The 24,801-nt window shown below is 42.8% G+C and overlaps 4 protein-coding genes across 4 annotated transcripts; 2 read left to right on the top strand and 2 right to left on the bottom strand.

The window, feature by feature from the left end:
• Nucleotides 1–899: 899 nt before the first annotated feature.
• Nucleotides 900–1,802, bottom strand: LRP88_07444 (Alpha/Beta hydrolase protein; the record flags this gene model as incomplete). The annotated part of the gene is made up of 1 exon (XM_083243974.1): nucleotides 900–1,802. The coding sequence occupies one exon, from the start codon at nucleotides 1,800–1,802 to the stop codon at nucleotides 900–902; it is 903 nt and encodes a 300-aa protein (XP_083098468.1).
• A 296-nt stretch (nucleotides 1,803–2,098) lies between these two features.
• On the top strand, nucleotides 2,099–4,638 carry LRP88_07443 (transcription factor domain-containing protein; the record flags this gene model as incomplete). The annotated part of the gene is made up of 3 exons (XM_083243973.1): nucleotides 2,099–2,203; nucleotides 2,260–2,290; nucleotides 2,432–4,638. The coding sequence occupies 3 exons, from the start codon at nucleotides 2,099–2,101 to the stop codon at nucleotides 4,636–4,638; spliced, it is 2,343 nt and encodes a 780-aa protein (XP_083098467.1).
• A 1,827-nt stretch (nucleotides 4,639–6,465) lies between these two features.
• LRP88_07442 (general substrate transporter) lies at nucleotides 6,466–8,288 on the top strand (the record flags this gene model as incomplete). The annotated part of the gene is made up of 5 exons (XM_083243972.1): nucleotides 6,466–6,767; nucleotides 6,818–7,404; nucleotides 7,457–7,496; nucleotides 7,544–7,975; nucleotides 8,030–8,288. 5 exons carry the CDS (start codon nucleotides 6,466–6,468, stop codon nucleotides 8,286–8,288), a joined length of 1,620 nt encoding a protein of 539 aa, XP_083098466.1.
• A 4,393-nt stretch (nucleotides 8,289–12,681) lies between these two features.
• LRP88_07441 (peptidase S8/S53 domain-containing protein) lies at nucleotides 12,682–14,586 on the bottom strand (the record flags this gene model as incomplete). The annotated part of the gene is made up of 3 exons (XM_083243971.1): nucleotides 12,682–13,428; nucleotides 13,477–13,612; nucleotides 13,664–14,586. The coding sequence occupies 3 exons, from the start codon at nucleotides 14,584–14,586 to the stop codon at nucleotides 12,682–12,684; spliced, it is 1,806 nt and encodes a 601-aa protein (XP_083098465.1).
• Nucleotides 14,587–24,801: the final 10,215 nt, after the last annotated feature.

Below are 24,801 nucleotides of genomic sequence, written 5' to 3'. Positions count from 1 at the left end.
TATGAAGATATTATTCATCACAAAATAATGAATATTGTAATCATAGCTTTTACCTATCTTCTGGCTCAGTTACCCCACCAAGGGGCGGGCTTCAGCTATGTATAATGCTGGCTGCTCTAACCACCCCGTCCAAATATGCTATTGTCGGCGTAATAGCGAGACGGTTTTGTCCATGGGAAATTCGACGGGATCCAAGTTCTGTGGACCATGGCCGCTCACCGATCTCTGGGCGGTATATTGTTGCTGGGTGGTTTGAGGGAGAATGCTCATCCAATACTAGTCTCATCTCATAGACACATGGGAACCTTTATAGGAAGGCTCCCTCACCTTGATGAATAGCTACCTCGGAAGAAATATGATCCTCTTTATTGCAAGAACTGAGAGGTAATGATGCTCGAGACACATGGGCCTGGTAGACCATGGAGTCTTCCCTCTTCAACCTCATTTCAGCCACCACGGTCATCAATTTCATCAGAACACCACATCATCAACCATCACTTTTTATTATTCAGATTTCAACCATCGATCACAATGGCAAACGGCGCGCGACACTTGACAGCAATGGGACTACCAGGTCCAATTCCTCTCCCTACAGAACTCCTCTCTGAGACAAGCATTTGGGCAAAGGAAGCCGCCAACTTGGCGATCAGCATTCTCCTGCTCACCACTCAGCGACAATATGTCGCCTAAAGAACGGCATTTGGCCATGGTCCAGGTATCTTACCGCTACCTGCAGAAGACGACTATTGGACTCCCTGAATGCTTTTGATGTCAAGTTATGTTATCTTCTACCTAGTTTTAGGCAAGAAGGAGATGGTCTTCGTCACAAGATAATGAACATAGCAATCATAACTTTTATTCATTTTAGATAGATACGTCACGTAATCATCTCAATCTGGCTAGGATTTCTTCGACTTGAGAGCCTCAATCTCACGGCGCCTTTGATCAGCCGTCAACCACGCCAGAATGGTATCCGTGAACTGCTTCAGCCCATCGATGAAGCACACATGTCCGGCATCTCTGATGACAAACAGAGAAATGAGCTTTTCCTTGCCTGCTGCCTTGAATCCTTCATCAATCTTGGTTCTCATTTCTGCCATTACTTCGGGCAGGTTTGCGTCATTCTGACCCACGATGACAACAGCATCATCAACTGATTCGCCGACCTTTCCTAGAAGAGATCGTAGATCAAATGTCTTGCTGCTGAGGGCATTGCAGCATGTTTCGAAGCCGTCCACGGTCGTCCTAGACATGAGACTCTGTACCCGCTGAGCCTCTTCTGGGTTCTTCTCCAGCCACTCTTTGCCAAACCAGCGTTCCATTGTACCCTGGATCGTCGCGTCAAGATTACCGGCTTCTCTGGCTGCGGCGACCCGCTGCACAAAGAGATCTTCAACGCCGGCATTGACGGGAGATGACGAAATTGTGTCGCAGATGGCGAGCTTGCTGACTGTATTGGGATACTTCGTGGTAAAATAAATGCCAGTCGATGCGCCCATGGAGACGCCAATCCATGAGTCGACCTTCTTGATATCTAGCGACTCGAGCAGATCGTGCACGTCGTCGGCCATTGAGTCAAAAGTGGCATCCAAATTCTTTGGCGCAGATGAACCTCCATGGCCAGACTGGTCATATCGTAGAGTGCGGAAGCCATTCTCGTTGAGGACCTTAACAACGTGGTCCCAGAGCGAGAATGAGGCGCAGAGGGGATTGGAGAGGATCACCAATGGCCCATCCTTTGGCGTGGCGTCCAGCGCGTAGGCCAGGGTCCTGGAGTCGGGCAGGGTAAAGGTGCTGGCCATCCTGAGCTGCCTTATAAAGTGATTCCGTCTAGGATAGTACAGCTTCGAAGGAGTTGAACTAACGATACGACGAAACATGACGAGAGTGGAGGTCTAAGTAAGAGTTGGCTAGTCCAGTTCCTATTGGAGGTTGGCTAGTGCGATCACATCATCGCCCATCCCCGCACTCATCTTGATGCAATCGACGGATATAGTCGGAAGCATGCTTCCGATGAACCCCTGCCCCCTCATCGTCAAACTTGTGCTTCCTTTGGATGGTGACATCGATTCGATGACTCCTTTAACAATCTTGAGCCATGGATGCTGCATCCGAGACTTCGACTGCTGCCAAGAGGCGGACAAGGCGGATTCCTGACGAGTTCCGGAAGCGGAATGCTCAGAGCTGTGACCGCTGTCGCAAGGTATGGATCCTCCTTAGCGTTGAGGGACTCGATTGACTGGTTTAGCGACGATGTAGATGTGTGCCGTCTCCATCTGGGACGGGGTGCGTGACGTGCCTAGAGCATAATGCGACTTGCTCTTACACGGCACCGCGAAAGACACGTTTCTATGGGAGCTTGGATGATCTTAGCGATAGGTTAGTCGCTATAACCGGGCGGTGGTTTATGTATTTGTTGGTTGACATCCAGTCAGATATCGCTGTCTCGAGGCCATCGTCAAAGGCGCCTTTCCAAATGAGACTCTCGATACAGTCAGCGACCTTGCAAACTTGGGTCGGCGGATGGGATACAGCATGCCCAACATAGCTGACCCCAACCGAAAACAAGTTGCTATTGAGAATATCGTGCAATCGCCTGCTCAGCACACTCCAACCGGTCCTGATGTCTCTGCTGTCACTACTCAGTCCACAGAGAGTGACGCTTCTTCAACGGGGATCAAATCCCAGAGCGAGGAACCCCAGGCCTCGTTAGTCAAGGATGTTTCTGGTCACGAGCATTACATCGGTCCTTCAGGCACACTCAATTTCTGGAACCAGCTTCGTAAGCTTGTCGATGCCAACAATAGCCCTCACGAGTCTCCCGGTCGTGAAGGCTCAACGAGGTTCACCCAAGACAACACTTCGCGCCTTCTTGAAGCCGATGGTCAAGACGACGACACTACAGGCCAGCAAGGCGCTGCCGAAGTAGCTCCCGAGGATGGACTTTCACCTGGCTCAATCACCTCTGCTATTGCCCGCGACTTTACCCGCCTTCCAACTGCCGACATGAATGAGATACTGAGACAACTCCCGTCCAACGACGTCTTGGAGCAGCTGATTCAATCTTACTTCAAAAATGTCCACGACGACTTTCCTCTCTTTCATCGAGCAACATTCGAAGATGAGTACGAGTTGTACATTGTTCAGGCTCGAAGACATCCTCAACTTGGGCCATCACGACGGCGTCCGTTGCCAGACTGGGGCTGGATTGGCTGTCTTCACATGATGATTGCTTTTGGCTCTATAGCGGACAGAACTATCCAAGGTGTTGACCACACAGCGCTTCGACGAAAGTCTGTCACGGTTGCGAGAGCTCTGCTACCGCAATTCATCTCCAAGTGCTCACTCACAAATGTGCGAGTGCTATTGTTACTGGCATTATTTCTGCACAACAACAATGAAAGGAATGCGGCTTGGAATCTCACTGGAACTGCGACCCGCATCTCATTTGCACTTGGTCTTCATCGATCTGATATGAGCTCTTCTTTCCGGCCTCTTGAGAGGGAGATTCGGAAATGGGTCTTTTGCACGCTCTACTCTTTTGAACAGTTCTTAGCTTCAAGCCTTGGTCGACCAAGTGGGCTGCAAGAACTTGATGTCGAGATTGTTCCTCCAAGGGAAGGGTTTGTCGATGGCGGCATCGGTACAGATGCCAAGCTTGTGTCCTGGTCACTCAAGCTTCAAGGCATCCTCGCAAGGACGCGTCTTCTTCACGTTGGAACGACTCGTATCTCTTCGGCACCTACCCTTGACGAGATTACGAGTGCCTTGGAAACATGGAAAAGAGAGATTAGCAAGGCCCCTGGCTTTGACGTTCCTTGGGTCAAGAGTTCGGGTTCGGGTCTGACTGACAACGCCAACGCTATGGACATGGAGGACCTCAAGGTGTCTTTGGCGTGGAAGACGCGTGCTCAACTTCGCGCTGTTCTTCTTTTACACGTCCAGTTTCACTACATTGCCATCGTGGCAACGCGGCCTCTACTTCTTCGTGACGTCGCTTTAACGCGGAAGTCCCCCGCGGAATCGCCAGCGCCATCTATCCCCCTACATGCTTCTGTGTGCGTCAAGCATGCCTGTCAGCTGAGTTACTTGATCATTCTACTGGACCATTTTGATGTCATCAACGGACTTTCTGGTCTAGACATATTCTACGCCTATTGTTCAGCCATGGTTTTGATCCTTCGACTACTCCGACTCCGTCCTGGCGAGAGCACTGAAGATGTCGACGATGAAGAGGCCTCGTTGCAAACCAGAATCAGGCATCTCGTCTCGATACTCCGCGGCGTGATAAATCGGACCGAAAAATCAGGGTCCATGAAGCGACTTGCTCAAGTTGTTGATACGTTTTCCGAGTGTGCCAACAACCCGAATGAAGCGCCCAGTTCGCCCCCTCCAGGATCCAACATCACAACCCATCATGCTCCCGGAATAATGAATACCTCTCAATCGGAGTTTGGTCAAGCGATGACACTTGGCTCTATGGAGGGTTTGATAGAATTTTTACCCTTTCCTGGGTTTGGGACGATTGAAGGTTCCATGACACAGTTTATGCCAGGAGGAGACGTGACGATGCCTGAATGGTCTGATATGGAATTGTTCATGGGAGGTTTTGGGGAGCAGGGCAGGACAGCATTTTAGGAATGACAATGAGGATACGAAGTCGGTGATCATCTGCCCCCGTTCAGATTCTAGAAAATTTTGAACCTCGGGGTTCGTGGCCCGTTGTATGAACTGAGAATAATGATGTTGTCGTAAACGATCGACTGGCCAGCCATTCAGCCGTGCCAATCAACTGGCGTATTTACCCCTGTAGGCCGTTCAAGTCCGAGGTCCACAGGTCGGCCGGGACGATCATGATGCTCGGGGCCGACCACCCTCAATCTCTGATCCTGGTCCATGGTGGCCTGATCTCTTGGTAATGCTTGGCTGCCCACTCTCGGGTCGGGTGCCTGAATTCTCCTTGAAACTCCATAGTCCCCATCGCACGAATGGGTTTTTTCTACGGTTGTGAAGCGGAGACGTCTGTTGGAAAGTCGGTGACTGCGTGATGGTTACATGCTCAAGGACGAGTACGGTGAACTCCGGGGTCATTGGACTCGTCTCATCATGTCAACCAAGTTGGACTGATTGATCTAAGACATCAGATATTATTCTTCTGGTGCCAAGAGTCACTATGGGATAGATGATGGGAAAAAGCATGGTGATGCAGAATTGAGGATTACCCTACGCTACGGGATAGCTTACCAGGCAGATTGGTGTAGGGACCGGGTTTCTTAGGAAGACCGGGGCCGCCTTGGCACAGATGACACTACACCTTGATCGACCTTGCTCACCAAGCCTTGTTTCCTCTTTCTCTTCAGCCTGTTTTCCCTTTCCCTGTCATGATCAGCCAAGAACTTGGCATCGTGGCCATTGCCGCAAACTCGATGGAGAAATGATTTGCTTGGTCGCCTTGGACGCAACTCGGATATAACACTGACAATGCCTGTTTGTGGTCATGGGTCGCAGCAGCATTTGCCAACAGGGGTGCACATCTCGCCAGCTCCTTCATTCCCCGGACCAATTGCTCTATGGTTACGTATAAGCTTCTCCCCTTGACTGAATGAACCATTGCATCTCATTGCTGCGCTTATTGATTCTATCGGACCTTCTCCTGTGGAGATCCGGGGAACACAAGACCAGTCTTGTCATCAAGCGGCTCTGGAGCGCCGCGTCTCCAGTATTTGACGGGCATCGTGATTGGCATAAATGGCACGAGGGGGCTGACAGGGGGCTGATAACACCACCGACGTCAGGGCTCGGCAATGTGGTGCCGAGGCCTGCAATGGTTCTGGAAGTGAAATGGCACCGTCCCCGGCGAAACTCTCGGCCGTTAAGATGCAACGTCACGGCATCAGGGCCATCTCGTGCAGCGTCGATCTCGCGGTGGCAGACAAACTGTCCATGTCTGAGCGTCACGGGGTAGAGGGCGCTTACGGGGATGATTGCGGGTTGAGGTGATCAAGGTACGATGCTGTTAACGATGGGAAATGTCTTGGAGGAGCGTGTGTGTTTGAGACATTGGCGGATTTGTCGGAATTTATAGTGAAAGCAGTTCAAAGATTAGACATGGCTCGGTAGTTGTCGAGACTTGAAAGCGTACAATAACGAGAAAATACTGCATTTTCGGGCTGATCTGATGTTAGTGAACAACCTGGATTCTCGGTTTCAGAGTTGCCGTATTGAGCATCCTCTCCATAGCCCCACCCTTCCCCCAGAACGTAATGCCGTACAACCTCCGTTCATTGCAACCGTAACGTGACGTGCACAGCGCCGACAACCCGAGGCTCTGGATATTGGGACTCAAAGAAGATGACATATATTGAGGCTCTTTCCTTGGCCTGTATCCCTCTCTTCTCTGTACAACTCACTCTTCAGTCACATGCACACAACACTTAAGCAACTCTTACACGAGTAAAACTCAACATGCCCATTGGCAATATTTATGCCATCGCCGGTGTCGCGGTGGTTGGCGGAGCTCTCTTTGGCTTCGATATCTCGTCCGTGTCTGCACAGCTCGGCGAGAACTCTTACAAGTGCTATTTCAATCAAGGACCCAAGGGTCCGCCCTTTACCGACGATGATGATTGCAGTGGTCCCAAGTCTCTGCACCAAGGTGGTATCACAGCTAGTATGGCTGCTGGTTCTTGGCTTGGTGCTTTGATCTCGGGTCCGCTCAGTGATCGTCTGGGTAGGAAGTACTCTATCATGGTCGGCTGTCTTATCTGGTAAGTGAGGGCATTCCTCAATGACAAGCCAGTACTGACACTCTTGCTAGGATCGTTGGATCAACCATCTCTTGTGCTGCGCAGAACATTGGCATGCTGGTCGTCGGTCGTGTCATCAACGGTCTCTCCGTCGGTATCGAATCTGCTCAGGTCCCCGTCTACATCGCCGAGATTTCTCCTCCCTCCAAGCGTGGTCGGTTCATCGGTATGCAACAATGGGCCATCACCTGGGGTATCCTGATTATGTACTACATCTCCTACGGCTGCTCCTTCATCGGCGAGCAAAACTCACGAAACTACAACACTGCCTCTTGGCGTATCCCCTGGGGTCTGCAGATGGTCCCTGCCATCTTCCTCTTCTTCATGATGATGCTTCTTCCCGAGTCTCCTCGTTGGCTCGCTCGAAAGGATCGTTGGGAGGATTGCCGTGCTGTGCTCACTCTTGTCCACGGCCATGGCGATCCCAACCACCCCTTTGTGGCTCTCGAGTTGCAGGACATCAAGGATATGTGCGCCTTTGAGGCCTCTATCTCTGATGTTACCTACCTTGATCTCTTCAAGCCCCGCATGATCAACCGAACCTTTATTGGACTGTTTACCCAGATTTGGTCCCAGCTTACGGGCATGAACGTTATGAGTAAGTGTTGACTACCACTGTTGAAAGACAAATTGACGCTAACCAATCCCAGTGTACTACATCTCCTACGTGTTCTCCATGGCTGGCTACAGGTCAGTGCTATCACCGTCTTTTCCTGTTAACTACTAACATGCTTCAGTGGCAACGCCAACTTGTTGGCTTCATCCATCCAGTACATCATCAACGTCCTCATGACCGTTCCCGCCCTCATCTGGATGGACCATTGGGGACGACGACCAACACTCCTCGCCGGCAGCGCCCTTATGGGTGTTTGGATGTTTGCCAACGCCGGCATCTTGGGCGCCAATGGTACTGTCTGGCCCGGCGGCAAGGACGGAGTGCCTGAGGTCTCGATGACTGTGTCTGGTTCTGCTGCAAAGGGTCTTATCGCCTGCACATACCTCTTCGTCGCCTCTTTTGCTCCCACTTGGGGCCCGGCCTCTTGGACTTATCCTCCTGAGCTGTTCCCTCTCCGACTCCGAGGAAAGGGTGTTGCCCTGGCTACTTCGGCTAACTGGGCTTTCAACACTGCCCTCGGCCTGTTCACTCCCGTTGCCTTTGAGAACATTCGGTAAGACTTCTCTCTAGCCAACCTCAAATTTTCTCAATTACTAACAACTTCCAGATACAAGACCTATCTTATCTTTGGTGTCTTCAACGTTGCCATGTTCATCCACGTCTTCTTCATGTTCCCCGAGACTGCCGGCAAGACCCTTGAGGAGACGGAGCACATGTTCGAAGACCCCGATGGCATTGCCTACCTCGGAACTCCCGCCTGGAAGACTCGTGTCGCGACCAGCCTCACGACCAAGGCCGAACAGGGCGACGTCGAGGCCAAGCTTGGTCACGAGCATGAAGAAAACGAAACTGCTACTGAGAAATAAGTAATGATAATGGTCGCCCCTGATGTTATGAAATCGATCAAGATGTTTTGATGAGCTAGGAGTTGATGGGAGTTTTGAAGCGTGTATGAGACGAAGTTGATCACGTAGTTTGGCCGCTCTAATCTCAATTCCTCTGCTGGAACAACCAACCTTTTTGCTCATGCCGTGACTCTAGAGCGCATCATCTTAATGTTGGAGCCCAGGAGTCGCTCGATCAAGGGAGGGCAAGCATATAACCGAAGATTAATGCGAGTCACCTTATTTCCACTGCTGCACGAACAAAATGTAACAAAACGCCCAGATCAGACTTTCCAGTAACAAGATTTCCAACTATAATTCCGCGTTAAGCACCGACATACTAGAAGAGCTTGCTTTGGTCTCTAGAGTTGGTGTTTCTCCCGCGTCACGAGTAACTGACCCAAGAAAAGCCCCGAGTCGCCCATAGCCATAGGAGATCGAATGGGGGGAGGATAAGCGTTGAATGGTGACATTTAATCCCCTGGTGTAGCTGCGCAGCAAATGAAAGTCGGAACATAACAGATTTAGGTGTTCTATAAGTCTATAATGAAGTGCTGACTGATCGTTCAGCCCCTAACCAACTCAGAAGAAGCTCGTGTAAGTTGAGATCTTTTGGAACTAGGCGTTTGTAATGTTCTCCAAAGCCCTTAGGCTAAGACGAGAGCTTGATGTCTTCCCCCCCTTCGTCTAGCTCGTGCATGCGATATAGAATACCGCTTGATACATGGAATCTAAGCCCAGCGTGGAACGGCTTTGTTGTTTCCTGCTGATTTTGCTCCAAGAGTAGAGCCACATGAATCACGATCTCGCGACTTTCGAAGTCCTTTCGCTTCAAAGTGAACTTATCTTCAGCGTCGCTCTCGATTACCATATCCAACTCTTTCTCCCCTCCGGCCTCTGGATCTCCCTTATTCAAGGAATGTTCGGCTCACTCCGTTATTCTGAGTCCAGGTACCGTAGAATCAGTTGTGTGGCTAAATTTGGTTCTGACTTGGTAAAGATTGAGGTCCATCCTTGCTGGAAATACGTGCCGATTTCCATCATCACCAGATTCCTATGCTGCGGAGGATCTGTGTTGAGTTTTACTGGAACGCAGGTTTTACACACGGCTGAGAATTTGATGCCTATGTGAGAAACTTCTTTCACGGGGTCAGCGGTCTTTTGACCTCGGAGTATAGCAACGATCTCCGCCTATAGGTAAAATTGTCAGACGTATGCATTCAGCGAGATACATATAAATTAAATAATGCGATTAGATATTATGCCCTAAGTGGGAAGATATACACGGCTCTCACTTACTATCTGCAGAGGATCAGGCTCAGGCACAACTCTTGGGATAGGGCGCTCCTCCTCCCGATCCTCTTGCGTGTTGGTTCTCGTTCTCGGCGCGATCAGACTGCTATCGCGAAGACACGGGCTCTCGCTACGTCGTAAATGGCCAAGACCGGCGAGGGAGGCGGCTCCAGGAAGGGTTGGCGATTGTGGTGTGGTCTCCCTGCGTCTGTCGCGGTGTTTCGAAGGGGAGCGCCTCAAATATATGGCCTTTCGCTCTTCTCGGTTTCTGGTTTCGGTACGACTATAAAACCCCCCAACAGATGTTTCGGTCTGTCCCTTGGTGCTTCGAGGCGAGCTTTGTGAGGGATCGTTCCGGTTGTCGCTCCTCTGGGGAGTGCGAGGCGATGACGGGTTGGTTCCCCGTCGGCGAGGGGATACTTCAGGCGGGCCTGGTGAGAAGGCTGCTAGTTCTGGGGAAACAGGTGAAAGTCGGATCTCGTTTGTTTTACCGAAGTCTTTGAGGGAAAACGGCCATGCGGATCTGCGGCGGACGGGTAGGCGTCGTGGTGACTGTTCTTGTTCGGCTTTTCGTAACTCCTCGGCCTGAAGGGCTTCTTGAAGACGAACACATTCGTCCATGAGGCTGGCGTTTCATGAAACGATTGGAGAGCCTGGTCGTCAACTTCTGTGATGGTTAGCCGCGTAGATGTCGGGGCCTAGATGGCGAGTTAGCAACAGCAGTAGTACTCGGTGGCGGCTGACCATTTCTTGACGACCTGACGACATGTGGCAGGCTCAGGCACCTATGCATACAAAAGCCAGGATTCAGGCACTAGCTTTCCTCAATAGGGGATTTCAGCCAGCCTTGTTAGTCTGTTCCTTATCATTGCATGCAATGTGGCCAATAGTCTCTGGCGCAGGCGCCTCTAGGTAGCAATGACGCCTATTCTAGAAGTGACGGCAGCTGCATGTCGGGTCAGCAGGCTTTGCTTACAATTATGAGGCTGAAAAGATGAGTGTTTTAAAGGCTATTTCTGGCTGGAGTTTCTTCTTGAAAAATTAGGCTTAAAGTTGATGAACCCTGGCCCTCTCCTCGCGTGTTGACCATAGCCATGGCCGCGCCGCAAGTGGGAATCTACACAACCATATGTTTGGTAGCCATCAAGCTCATCCTTATCGTCCTAGAAGGCTTTCTGCGTCATCATTTGAGTGTCGAGGTGCATCAAAGAACCTCGGACCTCCAGAATTTTCCCATTGGTCCCTACAGCCGGTGTTATAAGCAGCTCGAGCGAGTCCAACTCAAGCTTGAGGCACTTTGCAAGCTACACAGGCGATTTTGAAATCAAGTGTTGGACAGTGAACTTGACGTTGAAACTTTGAAAAGCGATCCGGGCGATGATCAACAACGGGTATGACCTGATCATTCTACAGCCAGTGAACACATGTACTCACTTTTTCTAAACAAATGGTCGCCAAATATCTAACCGAAGGCGCTCTAGAACGTCTCTAAGTATGAGAGAGCTCGCCGAGCGTATTTAAGAGTCACTTGAGGAACGTCGTGACAATGCAGCGTCTGGCGACCTCGATGAAATGGCTAGCAGGCAATTGAAAGTTGCGAGCTACATCGACCGCGATCTCACGGGTTCGAGTGATACTATTCTTCTAGATCACGAGAAGATTCGGAATCTAAGGGACGACATTGGGTTTCTTCAGAAATGCCTCGGCTCGCCTGAGGAGATCTTTGTGACCGATCAGCGCCTTTTGACCCGCATCAAAAACAGGCAATGGCGTTTTGCCTGGATTTTTCGCATGTCCGGTCTCATGATGAGCGCCGTCTCCATCGTGCTCGGAGGTTTCACCTTTGTAGGAGCTAAAGACGTGCGCCTGGATGAGGAGCACCAATGTTGGGTTGCTGATGCAGACATTATCGGCGATGGCGTCCGAGCCGGCACCTGGTCACAAGCCGCCATCCTCTTCCTGTCTACCTTATTGGGATCTTCTCACCATAGCCACACGGCAATAAAGGAACTCGGAAGCGGCCTTCTTGGAATGCACGTGTCCTTAGCCTTGTCCTTCCTTGGTCCCCTGGTTCAAGGGGAGCTCTCTCCGGTTGATGCCATTCTTGGGTCCATGATCCTAGACGTCCAGAACAGTGCTCTCTCCATGCAGCTGATGGAAAAGGTGACACTAGCCGCTCTATGGCAAGTGGGAGCAGTAATGGTAGCACAACTCCTCGGACTTGTCACCATCGGAATCATCATGGACAGCTTCATTCAAGAGACTCTGGCCGTGGATAGCTGCAAATGCTTTTCCGCCTTCTGGTGGTCATGGTTCAGCAATTTCCCCACAGGACATCCGAACCAAGTCTTTCCGTTCTGGATCTACTATAGCTTGAGATGCCTGAGTACTGCGCATTCGTGGTTTCTCTCGATGAGCAAAACAGCGTCGTACGACAAGGCTCTGCGGTGGGAAGATGGCAATCTCTCACGGCTCTGCAGGTCCTGTAGGGATAGAAATCACAACGACGATCCGACTTCTTGCGAATGCGATGCCTGCACGGGATCTCCTTCGGCCTGCAAAAACTGTGGAAGGCTAGCTTGTTGCTCGGAGAGAAAGATGCGCTGCGAACCTTGCCCGGACTGCAAACAGTGTGAAAGCTGTAACCATGTGAGTTTCGAATTTGAGGCAGCATATATGAAGCTAGGATTCAGGATGCATTCGGAGCTCCCGACTACAGTCAGCCAGCTATATCTGGAGCATGGCGCGTTTGCCTGCTTGAGCCTGGTGGCTGCTGAACGCACTATCACGATGCAGTCAGTTCGCCTCACATCACCTGTTCACTCGATTGGACAAATCACTCCTATTATGATTGCGGGATTGACTATTCTACGCGTTGTTCGGGTAACCTCACTGGAGCTTCATAAGCAAAATCGGTAAAGCAATGGGCTGCTTGTGAAGTTTGCCCTTTCTGCTCTCAGTTTCTATGTGGTTGCAGATAGGCAGTCACAACAAATATACTCTGCCACGAATCTAGACACCCATGATTTCCTCTCTCGCCCATGATCCTGAGCTGGTGCTGCTTTAACCTGAGCTCATGAACTTAAAAACTCAGAACTAGGTCCTTCAACTTTCCAAAGTCAGGTGAGCCATATCCAGTCACAGGATCCCATCCAGCAGTAGCGTTCCACCTAGCGCCGGGAACAAGACCAGACCCGGCAGGCTCTGGCCCGCCGGTCTGAGTGTTGTTGCCGTCGCATCCAATGCTGTAACCCCCAGTAATATCTGTCAAGACCTTGGGTCCATACTTGTAGATAAGAGGGTTCAGCCAGCCCAAGCTTCCCTTACCAGCTCGGAATCGGGCGTCGTTCAACAGACCAACAATACCAGCCCAAACAGGAGCCGCAGCGCTGGTACCCCCGCTTCTGGCCTGCTTCCCACCGTAGATAACCTCGTAGCCAGGCGAGGCACTGTGTCCAGAGACATCAGGGAAACCTCGGCCGTTCCAGTTGGTGTAAGGAGCGTAGTACTTCTTGGTCTTGTCTGAAACGGTCTTCATGTATGTCTTGATGGCCTGGTTCTGGTAACTAGGTCGGGCGAAGTACTTGCTGAATCCTCCAGACGATCCATCCCAGGCAATCTCAGGAGTGACATCAACAGTACCACCGACGGAAGTCAAGTAAGGGCAGGTGGCGGGGAAGATGGCGTTGAACTCGACAGTCTTGTAGTCAGGGGCCAAACATCCAGCACCCACACCAAGATCGCCGGAAGAAAAGATGACGGTGATACCTCGGAGACCCAAAAGACCAATGAGGTTGCAGGTAAGGGTGGCATATTCTCGTGGGACGCCCTACGGTAGTGTTAGATAAGCCAGACGAAAACGAGGGGGGAATCATACGTCTTCTTCGTCACCGTACGAGGTAGAGATAACGGCAGGGAGATCCTTCTGGGTCAAGAGGTACCGAAAATACGGCAGGTAAGGCTCATTCTGGTTGTCAGCAGCAGTAGGCTGGTCAATATTGGGGACGAAGGGTCTGGCTGATGTTAGCTCCTGAGAAAATTTCATACTATTACACTGAACTCACGGTGAACCTCCTGTGAGGTACTCAGTAAAAGGAAGAGGATGGGCGATTCCAACAATGTTCTCAGCATCCAAATCAGCCTCGCCGTAGTTCTTGCTGGCAGGATTCTGGTCATTGACCGGGTTGTTGATCAGGACTTTGGTGAAGTTCTGCTTGGGGATACCAAACTTCTCCTCAAACTGGAATACATCAGAGAAGAGGGCAGATTGGTTGAGGAAACTGCTGAAGCCAATAGTGCTTCCAGACTCCGCGTCGGGGGTGTAGTCTCCGATGTTGTACAGTTGCTTCAAGCAAGAAGGAGTGATACTTGTCTGGCATGAAGCATCAACGGAGCTCTTTGAGGCTGCATTGTTGCGCTCGGTGACAGTAGTCCGTGACGGACGAGAGATGGGGGTGAAAGCCGAGGTGCTTCCGAAGTTGGTGCTTGGATCCACGTATTGAATGTGCTGTGCCAGGGAATTGGGGATAGAGTACGAAAGGGTTCGCAACTTGGTCTGGCCGTCCTTGACGTAATATTGATAGTCACCTCCTAGCAGGGAGTTGGCTCCGGGAACGTCGATGGCAAAGTCAATGAAAGCGCCGTTCACTTTGTAGTTCTTGACGCCATTGGACTTGAGCCACTTTGTGACGCTAGAAACGGCCTCTTTCGAAGGAGAGAAGGTTGCCTTGACTTCGTCGTGTGACAACCACTGGCCATAGTTTTCGCCCCCAGGAGTGGAAAGATCAAGCAGCTTTGACTCCAGCTGGTCCACATTTTGCATAGTCAGTGCAATGCTGAAGACTTGCTGCTTTGCAGCAGAGACGCGGGCGTTTTCGTCGACATGCCAACCCTTTGGCGCCTTGGAATGGTGCGAGAACGACTTGCCAAATGCTGTGGGCAGAGCCGACAACGCCAGCAAGAGGCACTGATATGAGGAGAGATGCATGGTGAGCTTGGAGGATCACCTATGGTCCTCTACCTTCAAAGAAAGAAATATTGAAGCCTAGGGGGAATAATATGCTGGGATGTGGAAAGGATTGCCAAGGAAAAGGGCGAGTGGTAGAGACCTCGTTTTTATCTACATGCTCTTATCACGAGTTTGGAGTGACAAACGCACGACTCTGGATAACTCGGCACCGTCACAAGGCGCATGTACATGACTCTGGATAAGTCGGCATTGAAATGGAGTTCTTCGCAGCAAAAGGTCTTCGGGATACAAAAGGGCCTCTGGGATTCTTGGCGAGCTGCTTGATTGGGAGCTTTTGCCGTAGCCTGGCTTGTCCGTTTTAGGGAGTCATTCAGGGGCAAGCTGTGGGACCGAGCGGGATTCGCCAATCACGAATTCCAACTTCCAGTTCTGTTATCGGCTTTGTTTCATAGACTGCCGATCGGCCAAAAACACCATCAACAAAAGTGCTTCTATTTGAGATTAAATGAACAACGAGGGTGTGGATGCGCTGTTTAGAGCCGCATATGACGCGACTTTGTCAATTCCGTTTGTCCCAGTGAAGTAAGTGAGAAAATATCCAGAGGAAACGCTGTGGCTGAGCTGCAAGAAAAGGCGACGGAGTAATTGATTTCTTCTTCTCGTTAATTGCATTTCAAACTCTGAGTTCCTTGGCCTGAGCTCAGCTTAGAGTAGCGCCAGCATCGCTCTGGGAATAGAAACTGCTTTAGTGTGCTCAAGCCTAGCATCCAAGCTATGTGAGAAAGATTCCATAGTAATGATACCGACAGTGCTTAACTGTGCATTGGACGACTGCTTAGTCTGCCCAGATTCTGACTTCTCTTGTTTATTTTATTATAAACGTAAAAATTTCTCAAAAATAAAACCATTTGATTAAGGTAGTCCATACCTCCTTGCGCTGAGCAGTGACTGCATCTGGAGCCGCGGTAAGACAACGCTCGTTCTTAGCCATGACATCCTCGACAACAAGTATCTACCTAGCTCCATAGCCTACGTAGAAGTTGATGACGAGTTCGACTGTAGGGATGAGATGGAATATAATTGCAAGGAGGCTCGGGTCCGAGTAGGTATCTGTTCCTTGTTTCGAACCATTCCTCCTGGTCTGAAGCATTGACTCGCACATCAACACGAGGCAAAATGCCTATGCAACTCTCATCACGTGCTCATCGTATCTTCCTGGTGTTGTCATACTGGCATACAGCCTCAAGAGACACGGCAGCCGATATCCGCTCGTGGTACTCTTCACTCCGAATCTTGCCAAAGACGCACTGATGACGCTTGAGCTTGAAGCTCCCAAGTGCAACATAATATTGAGCCAGTGTGACCATTTGTTGCCACCACATGGAAAATCACCAATTGATTATCGAAATATTCAGAGGCACGGGGACGAAAGTGTGTCCTGTTCAATTGTTCGAGGACGACGCTGTCTGCTTTCCTGATGCCAAACATGGTGGTGTTTGGCGACATGGACTCTGTGCTCAAGATGAAGCCTCACTTGTCTCCCGACTGGCTGGCAGCTAGTCATATCTATGTCTGCAAGCTGGATTCAGATCCCCGGACGCCTCAAGACTGGCGACCAGAAAACTGTGCATATACGCCTGTGGGTCACCCAAAAGCACTTACCAGCCAGCTATCTAATACCTAGTCGGCTTCTCGTCAATAAAGAACACATTTAAAACACATCAATAGCATCATAACCCGATGCCAACACAGTTGCCTTCTTTTAAGCTTTGCCGCTGCATCCCAAAAGCACTGACTGTATCAACGCAGCCTGGCCCAAGGGTCCCTCGCACACAAACTTCTCAATGGGGAAATATTCATGTTTCCGCCGTTAGAGATACTATGGGAGATAATTTTGCACGCCTTCAATACCACCATCTACCTCCCTATTCCCAATCAGGATTTTCTCGCATATTTCTTTGAGGATGAGTGATTTGCTCTTGACTGGTAATACAATGAAAGAAACACCATGCAGTATCGGAATCCTAACGTGTGACATGATGACGAAGTGGTTTGTCTCACTATATTGTTGACGAGCCGCGGGCCAAGCGTATTGAGTGAAATGGTGACTGTGTTACGTACCAATCGTGGCGGCAGGTATATTAGCTATAAGAGAACAACAAGGCCGTTGAAACGTGTAGGGGAAAGTTTGTAATTGGGTTAGTTAGGGAAGCAGCCGCGCCACCTACAGAGAACTGGGGCGATGAGTCTAGTTGGATTAAGGCCAATTGTCCTACTGCCGCACATAATGACGTTAATGACGGGTATCCTATGGTATTTACCTAGTTTATACGGGCTATTTTATATACAGCAGCATATGCTCAAACTAACTTAGTGCATTTCTATGATGGATTGTATAGAGGAGAACGACGTAGACGAGAAGCAGTTGTTATTGGATACCCTTGGAAGTCCTGCTGTGTAAGGCTTCCTATGATACCGTTGACGGCCTGATTCTTCGTGAAGGACTAAAAGCACCATGCGTTCTTTGCCAGTATTTCTTGCATCTATCTTTTATTGTTTATTATATATAATATATATAATAAGCATGCGGCGCAGATAAGCATGCGGCGTACTTTTCTTAACCTTTAAGACAGAATTAAAGATAAAAACATAATAAAGTATCTAATTAATTTAATTTAATTACTATCTTCTTCCCTAGACTACTTAGCAATAGTCTGGTATATTCTTCTATTATGCCCGGCCTTACCGCATTTCCCATAGTGGCCTTCCTTTAGTCACGCCCGCCCGCCTCGACCACTACTTCTTGACGATTCACCTTATATTTATATATTAATATCTATTTAATTAATTACTTCCCTTGCCTTATTTATAGTTATCTTCCCTTTATCTTATAGCCGGGTTTTTTTTGCTCTGCGCTGCTTACTTAGGGCCTCATTTGACCGTTAAAGGGTCTAGACCTTAGACTCTATTAAGGTTATCTTATGCATTATTACCTTTATTCCCTTAGTTAATAACTTAAGAGCCTTAAGAATAGACTCTAGAGAGCTACTTTAATGCCTTTTAATTTATCTTTTGAGGTATTTAGACTAAGAGCTAGCCTCGAGGACTATCTTTAGGATCTTTAAGACCTAAGGGTTAGGCTAGTTATTTTTCTCCTTAGGGGGCATTAGGGTCTATAGCTAGATATTAAGCTTTAATATAATACTTTTAGGGTCTAAAGGAATAAGCCTGGCTCCTCTAAAACCCCCCTTAATATTACTTTATATTATAATACCCTAATAGGCGATATAAAAGGCTAAGAAGAACTTAGTCTTTAAAATATAGGTAATAAAGTATCTAATTAAATATTTAATCTCCTAATTATATATTATTTTTAGTGGCCTAAAGTACTTAATATTAAGAGGCTAAAGTAAGTAAAATAAATAAGGTAGTATATAAAGTATAATAATTTTATTTTCCTTATAATATTACTTAAAGTTAATTAAATAATAATTTTTATACCTATTAAGGATTAAAAAATAATAATAATTATTTAATTATATACTTATATAATAATTAAAGTACTTTAGCTACTTAATACTAGTCTTATTATTAGTCTAGCTATTATAAGTTATTATGATAGCTTAATCGCTCGGGAGGTTACTTTCTTAGTATTAGTAAGAGAGGTAATATTAGCCTATAACTATGATAAACGGCTAGATTACCTACCCTTTGGCATTAATCGCCTAGATAGCTATAACCTATTCCTAGTTCTTAGGCTAGACTAATTTTAGGTTTCTATGCCTTTCTACGCCTATAATAACTATTCCGCTTATAATTATGCCTATTATAAAGCTAGTCTTATTAAAGTTATAGATATTAGCGAGGGTAATATTATATTTTATAATTATATTTACTATAAGCATAAATTAATTATAAATAATAATTAGATCTTTATATTTAGCCCTCTAATAGTTATATTTATAAAAGAAATGCATTTTAAGGTCTAGATGCCGCTTAATAAAGTTAGAAGCCTATCGCTTATTAATAAGTAATATATTATAATTAATAAATAGTTAGTTTATTATTTTTTTTAATATTATATAGTCGCGGGGGGAAAGCCTCGCGAATCTAGGTTAAGGATAAATTAAATTATAATCTCTTCCTCTAGATTAAATAGCTTATATGATTTAGGGATTTAATTAACTTAAGATTAAATGCTATTTTATCGGCGATAGAGCCTTTGCTCCTTAATCTTATAGATTATTATAATATATTAAATACTTAGTTTTAGGTTATTTTAAAGGGTAAGAAGAGTAAGAAGTGTTTTTACCTCTATATTTAATTATAACATCTTAAATAGTTAAGAATTAATTAATTAGATAAAAAGAGGAGAAGTTAAGGGATTTTTGCGCTATATGCTTATCTGCGCTATATGCTTATTATATATATTATACTTAATACCTTTAAGTATATTACTAGATATAACTTATACCCTATTACTTAGACTATGCCTAGCACTCTTTATTAATATAAACTTAGTATAACTAGTTTATCCCTTAGAAAATATATAATTATTATATATTAATAGCTCTTATTTAGTAATATATTATATATTTTAAGTAATACTATTACTATAGCACTTAATATTAGATCTCTTTTTACCCCCCGTAGTAAGCTACCTATTACCCCCTAATAGAGATAACCCGCGACTAAGTTAAAAAAACTTAATATCTTAATAAATATAAATAATAATAATAAAGAATATATTATCCTAGCCTTATATAAGGATAAGGTCTATAAGCTTAAAAATAAATATAACTACTTAAGCACCTAGTATAATAACCTCTTAAATAATATATATAATAATATTAGAATTACTTAAAAATAATTAACTAGTATAAAGATATCTATAAATAATATATAAAAACATTTCTACTAAGTTATAAAATAATATATATAATAAGTATATATTATATATAAGTATATATTATATTTTTTTATACCTTTAAGATAAAAATTATAATAAAAATACTATAAACTATTTTATTAATTAAAATTACTTATTATATTCTTCCCTAGATATCTTAATTACTACCTAATATATTTTTATATTATAACTAAGCTTATTATAAATATTATAATATTAAACTCTTAGTTATACTAATCTCCCTTAATTACTACTCCTTAATAATTTAGCTATTACCTATATATTAATATTTATTTAATTAATTACTTACCTTCCTTCCTTTATTATTATTACCTCTTTTTTTTATAATTAAGTCCTTTTTACTCTTTAGCGCTAGCTTAGTATCTTATTTACTTATTTAAGTTCTTTAACCTTAGCCTTAAGTAAGGTAACTTTATATATAATTATTTTTATTTCCTTAAAAAAAGACTATATAGCTTTTAAAATTAACTCTAGGGAGTTACTTTTATGCCTTTTTATTTACCTCTCGAGGTAATTTAATTAAGATTAAGCCTTAAGCATAGTCTTTAAGGTCTTTAAGACCTAAGGGGTTAATAGTTTAGCTACCTCCTTAGGTGGCATTAGAGTTTATAACTATATATTAAGCTTTAAGACTATACTTTCTAGGTTAAGAGGAATAAGCCTAGCTCCTCTAAAGGCTAACTTAATATTTTTTTCTATTATAATAGCCTAAAATATAATATAAAAGGCTAAAAAGAACTTAGTCTTTAAAATATAAATTATAAAGCATTTAATTAAAAGCTTTATTTCTTAACTATAAGTATTTTTAAGTATATTAAAGTACTTAATATTAAATAATTCAAGTAAATAAGATAAATAAAGTAATATATAAAGCCTAATAATCTTATTCTCCTTATAATATCTCTTAAATTTAATAAAATAATAACTTTTATAGCTATTAAGGATTAAAAGATAATAGTAATTATTTAATTACTTAGTTATATACTAATTAAAGTGCTTAAGCTACTTAAGACCAGTCTCGTTATTAGTCTAGCTATTTTAGGTCATCGTAATAGCCTAATTGCCCGGGAGGTTACTTTCTTAGTATTAGTTAGCGAGGTAATATTAGCCTGCATTAATAATAAACGGCGGGATCGCTTAGCTATTTATATTAATTGCCTAGATAATTATAATCTATTCTTAGTTTTTAGGCTAAATTAATTTTAGCTTTTTATACCTTTTTATACCTATAATAATTATTTTGCTTTAAATTATACTTATTATAAAGCTAATCTTATTAATATTATAAAGATTATTTAGTTAGATATTATATTTTATAATTATATTTATTATAAATATAAACTAATTATAGATAATAGCTAGATCTTTATACTTAGCTCTCTAGTAGTTATATTTTTAAAAAAAAATATATCTTAAGCTCTAGGTATTATTTAATAAAGTTATAAGCCTAATGCGTGCTAATTAGTAGTATGTTATAGTCGGTAAGTAATTAATTAGTTATTTCTTTTATACTATGTAGTTAGGGGGGAAATCCTTATAAGTCTAGGTTAAAAATAAAGTAAATAATAATTTATTTCTTAAGATTAGATAATTAATATAATTAAGGGATTTAATTATATCGCGATTAAATGCTATTTTGCCGGCGATATAACCTATGCTTAGAGATCTTATAGAGGTTTATAGCATATTAAATACTTAGTTTTAAATTATTTTAAAGTGCTTAAAAAGTAAAAAGAGTTTTAGCCTTAGTATTTAAGTTTAATATATTTAATAATTAAAAAATTAATTAATTAAATAAAAAATTAGGTATAAAAGGGGAAAAATATAATATATACTTATATATAATATATACTTATTATAATATACTTAATAAGTATATAAATTAAATAAGTATATAAATTAAAAATCTTAACCTTTAAGATATAAATTATAATAAAAATATAATAAACTATTTAATTAATTAAAATTACTTATTATATTCTTCCTTAGATATCTTAATTATTACCTAATATATTTTTATATTATAACTAGGCTTATTATATATATTATAGCATTAAACCCTTAGTCACGCTAACCTTCCTTAACTATTACTTCTCGACGATTTAGCTACTACCTATGTACTAATATCTATCTAATTAATTACTTATCTTTTTTTATCTAAAGTTATCTTCTTTCTTTTCTATAGGTAGGTCTTTTTTACTCTTTATTGCTAGCTTAATGCCTTATTTACCTATTAAAGGTCTTAGATCTTAGCCCTTATTAATACTATCTTATATATAACTATCTTTATTCCCTTAGAAAAAGACTTTAATACTTCTAAAATTAATTTAAGAGAGCTACTTTTATACCTTTTAATTCTTCTTTTAAGGTATTTAGACTAAGATTAGGCCTTAAGGATAATCTTTAGGGTCTTTAAGACCTAAGGGTTAAAGGGGCTAGCCTCCTCCTCGGCAGGCATTGAAGTCTATAGCTATATATTAAGCTTTAAGACTATACTTTCTAGGTCAAAAGAAACAAGCCTAGCCCCTTTAAAGGCTACCTTAATATTTTTCTTTATTATAATAGCTTAAAATGCGGCATAGAAGGCCGGGAAAAATTTAATCTTTAAAATATAGGTTATAAAGCATTTAATTAAATACTTTATTTCTTAATTATAAGCTTTTTTAAGTAGCCTAAAGTAACTAATATTAAGGGGCTAAAGTAGATAAGATAAATAAGGCGGCATATAGAGCGTAATAATATTATTCTCCTCGCAATATATCTCAAAGTCGGCTAAGTAGTAACTTTTATAGCTATTAAGGATTAAAAGATAATAAGGACTAGTTAATTAGTTAGTTATATATTGATTAAAGTGCTTTAGCCACTTAAGACCTATCTCATTATTAATCTAGCTATTTTAAGATATCGCAATAGCCTAATCGCCCGGGAGGTTATTTTTTTAGTATTAATTAGCGAGGTAATATTAGCCCGTAACTATAATAAATAGCTAGATAGCCTGGCCTTCCGCATTGATTGCCTAAATAACTATAACCCATTCCCAGTCTCTAGGCTATACTAATTTTAGTCTTCTATGCCTTTCTATGCCTATAATAACTATCCCGCTCTAAATTAGGCCTATTATAAAGCTAGTCTTATTAAAGTTATAAATATCTTCTAATTAGATATTATACTTCGCGATTATATTCTTAATAAGCTTAAACTAATTATAAATAATAATTAGATCTTCGCATTTAGCTCTCTAATAGTTATATTTATAAAAAAAAATATATCTTAAGCTCTAAGTATTACTTAATAAAGTTTCTAGCTTAGCGCTTATTAATAGGTAGCGCATTATAGTTAGTAAGTAATTAGTTAGCTATTTCTTTAATATTATATAGTCACGGGGGGAAATCCTCTTAAATCTAGGTCGAGAATAAATTAGATAATAATTTATTCCTCTAGATTAAATAATTTATGTGATTTAGGGATTTAATTATAATATATAGATATATTATATTATTAGCGATAGAGAGTAATATAAGAGATTTTATAGACCTTTGCGGCGCATTAGAGACTTAATTTTAGGTTATTTTAATAGGCCTAGAGCGCAAAAAGGATATTAGCCTCTCTATTTAACTATAGCATATTAAGTAGTTAAGAATTAATTAATTAAATAGAAATATTATAAAATAAGGGATTTTTAATTTATATGCTTATCTAATCTGTATGCTTATTAAATATGTTATATATTAATTAATTAATTTATTATATTTTTATTATAATTTTATTAAAAAGGGTTAAGAAAAATATAATATTTACTTATTTATAATACTTACTTATTATATATAATATATATAATAAGTAAGCGCTATAAATAAATAAGTATTATACTTTTCTTAACCTTTTTTAATAAGATTATAATAAAAATATAATTAATTAATTAATTAATATATATAATAAGCGAGCGCCGCAAACAAGCAAGCGCCATACTTTTCCCTCCTATACCTAACTTTTTATTTAATTAATTAATTATTAACCATTAAATATATTAAACCTAAATACTAAGGCTAAAACGCTTCTTACCCTTTAAGCCCTTCAAAATAACCCAAAACTAAGCATCCAAAGCGCTATAGGGATATATAAGATTAATAAGCAGCAGCTACATCGCCGCTAGCAGGGCATTTAATCCCAACGCGATATTATCCCAAATTCACGCCGACTATCTAATCTAGAGGAACAGATTATAGTTTAATTCATTCTCGACCTAGATACGTGAGGTTTTCCCCCGCGACTACGTGCTATTAAAGCAATAGCTAATTGACTACTTGCCGACCGCGACGCGCTACCCATCGGTAAGCGCTAAGCTTTTAACTTTATTAGGCGATAAGAAAAGCTAAAGACGCGTTTTTTTCGTAAATATAACTACTAAAGGGCTAAGTGCGAAGATCTAGAGGAAATCTAGAAGTGGTTTTAGCTCATGGCGAATATAATCGCGAAGTATGGCATCTGATTAGATAATATCTAGAACTTTGACGAGATTAGCTTCCTTATGGGTATGATTATAAGCGGAATGGTTGTTACTGGCGTAGAAAGGCGTGGTCGACTAAAATCAATATAGCTTGGAAGCCGGGAATGGATTATAGTGATTCAGGCGATCAATGCGGAGGGCCAAGCGATTCAGCCGTTTATTATAGGTGCGGGCTAATATTACCTCGCCAACTAGTATAGAGAAAGTAACCTCCTAGGCGATTAGACTATTATAACCTCCTAAAATAGCTAGACTAATAATAAGACTAGTCTTAAGTGGCTAAAGCACTTTGATTAGTATATAATTAAGTGATTAAATAGTCGCTATTATCTTCTAGTCCTTAATAGCTATAAAAGTTACTACTTTATTGACTTTAAGAGATATTATAAGGAGAATAAGATTATTACGCTTTATATACTACCTTATTTATTTTATTTACTTTAGCCTCTTAATATTAGGTATTTTAGCCTACTTAAAAAGGCTTATAATTAAGAAATAAAGCATTTAATTAGATACTTTATTACCTATATTTCTAAGACTAAGTTCTTCCTAGCCTTCTATGCCGCTTATTAAGCTACTATAACGGAATAAAATATCAAGTCTACTTTTAGAGGGGCTAGACTTATCCCTCTTGACCCAGAAAGTATAGTCTTAAAGCTTAATATATAGCTATAGACTCTAACGCCGGTTAAGGAGGAAGCCAGGCCCTTAACCCCTTAGGCTTTAAAGACCCTAAGGATAATACTTAAGGCCAAATCTTAGTTTAAATACCTTAAAAGATAAATTAGAAGATATT

The sequence above is a fragment of the Fusarium phalaenopsidis genome (genome assembly GCF_050370095.1).
Source record: "Fusarium phalaenopsidis strain FUZ10S chromosome Unknown contig_32302, whole genome shotgun sequence".
NCBI lineage: Eukaryota > Fungi > Ascomycota > Sordariomycetes > Hypocreales > Nectriaceae > Fusarium > Fusarium phalaenopsidis.
This window is presented reverse-complemented; position numbering and strand designations above follow the sequence as displayed.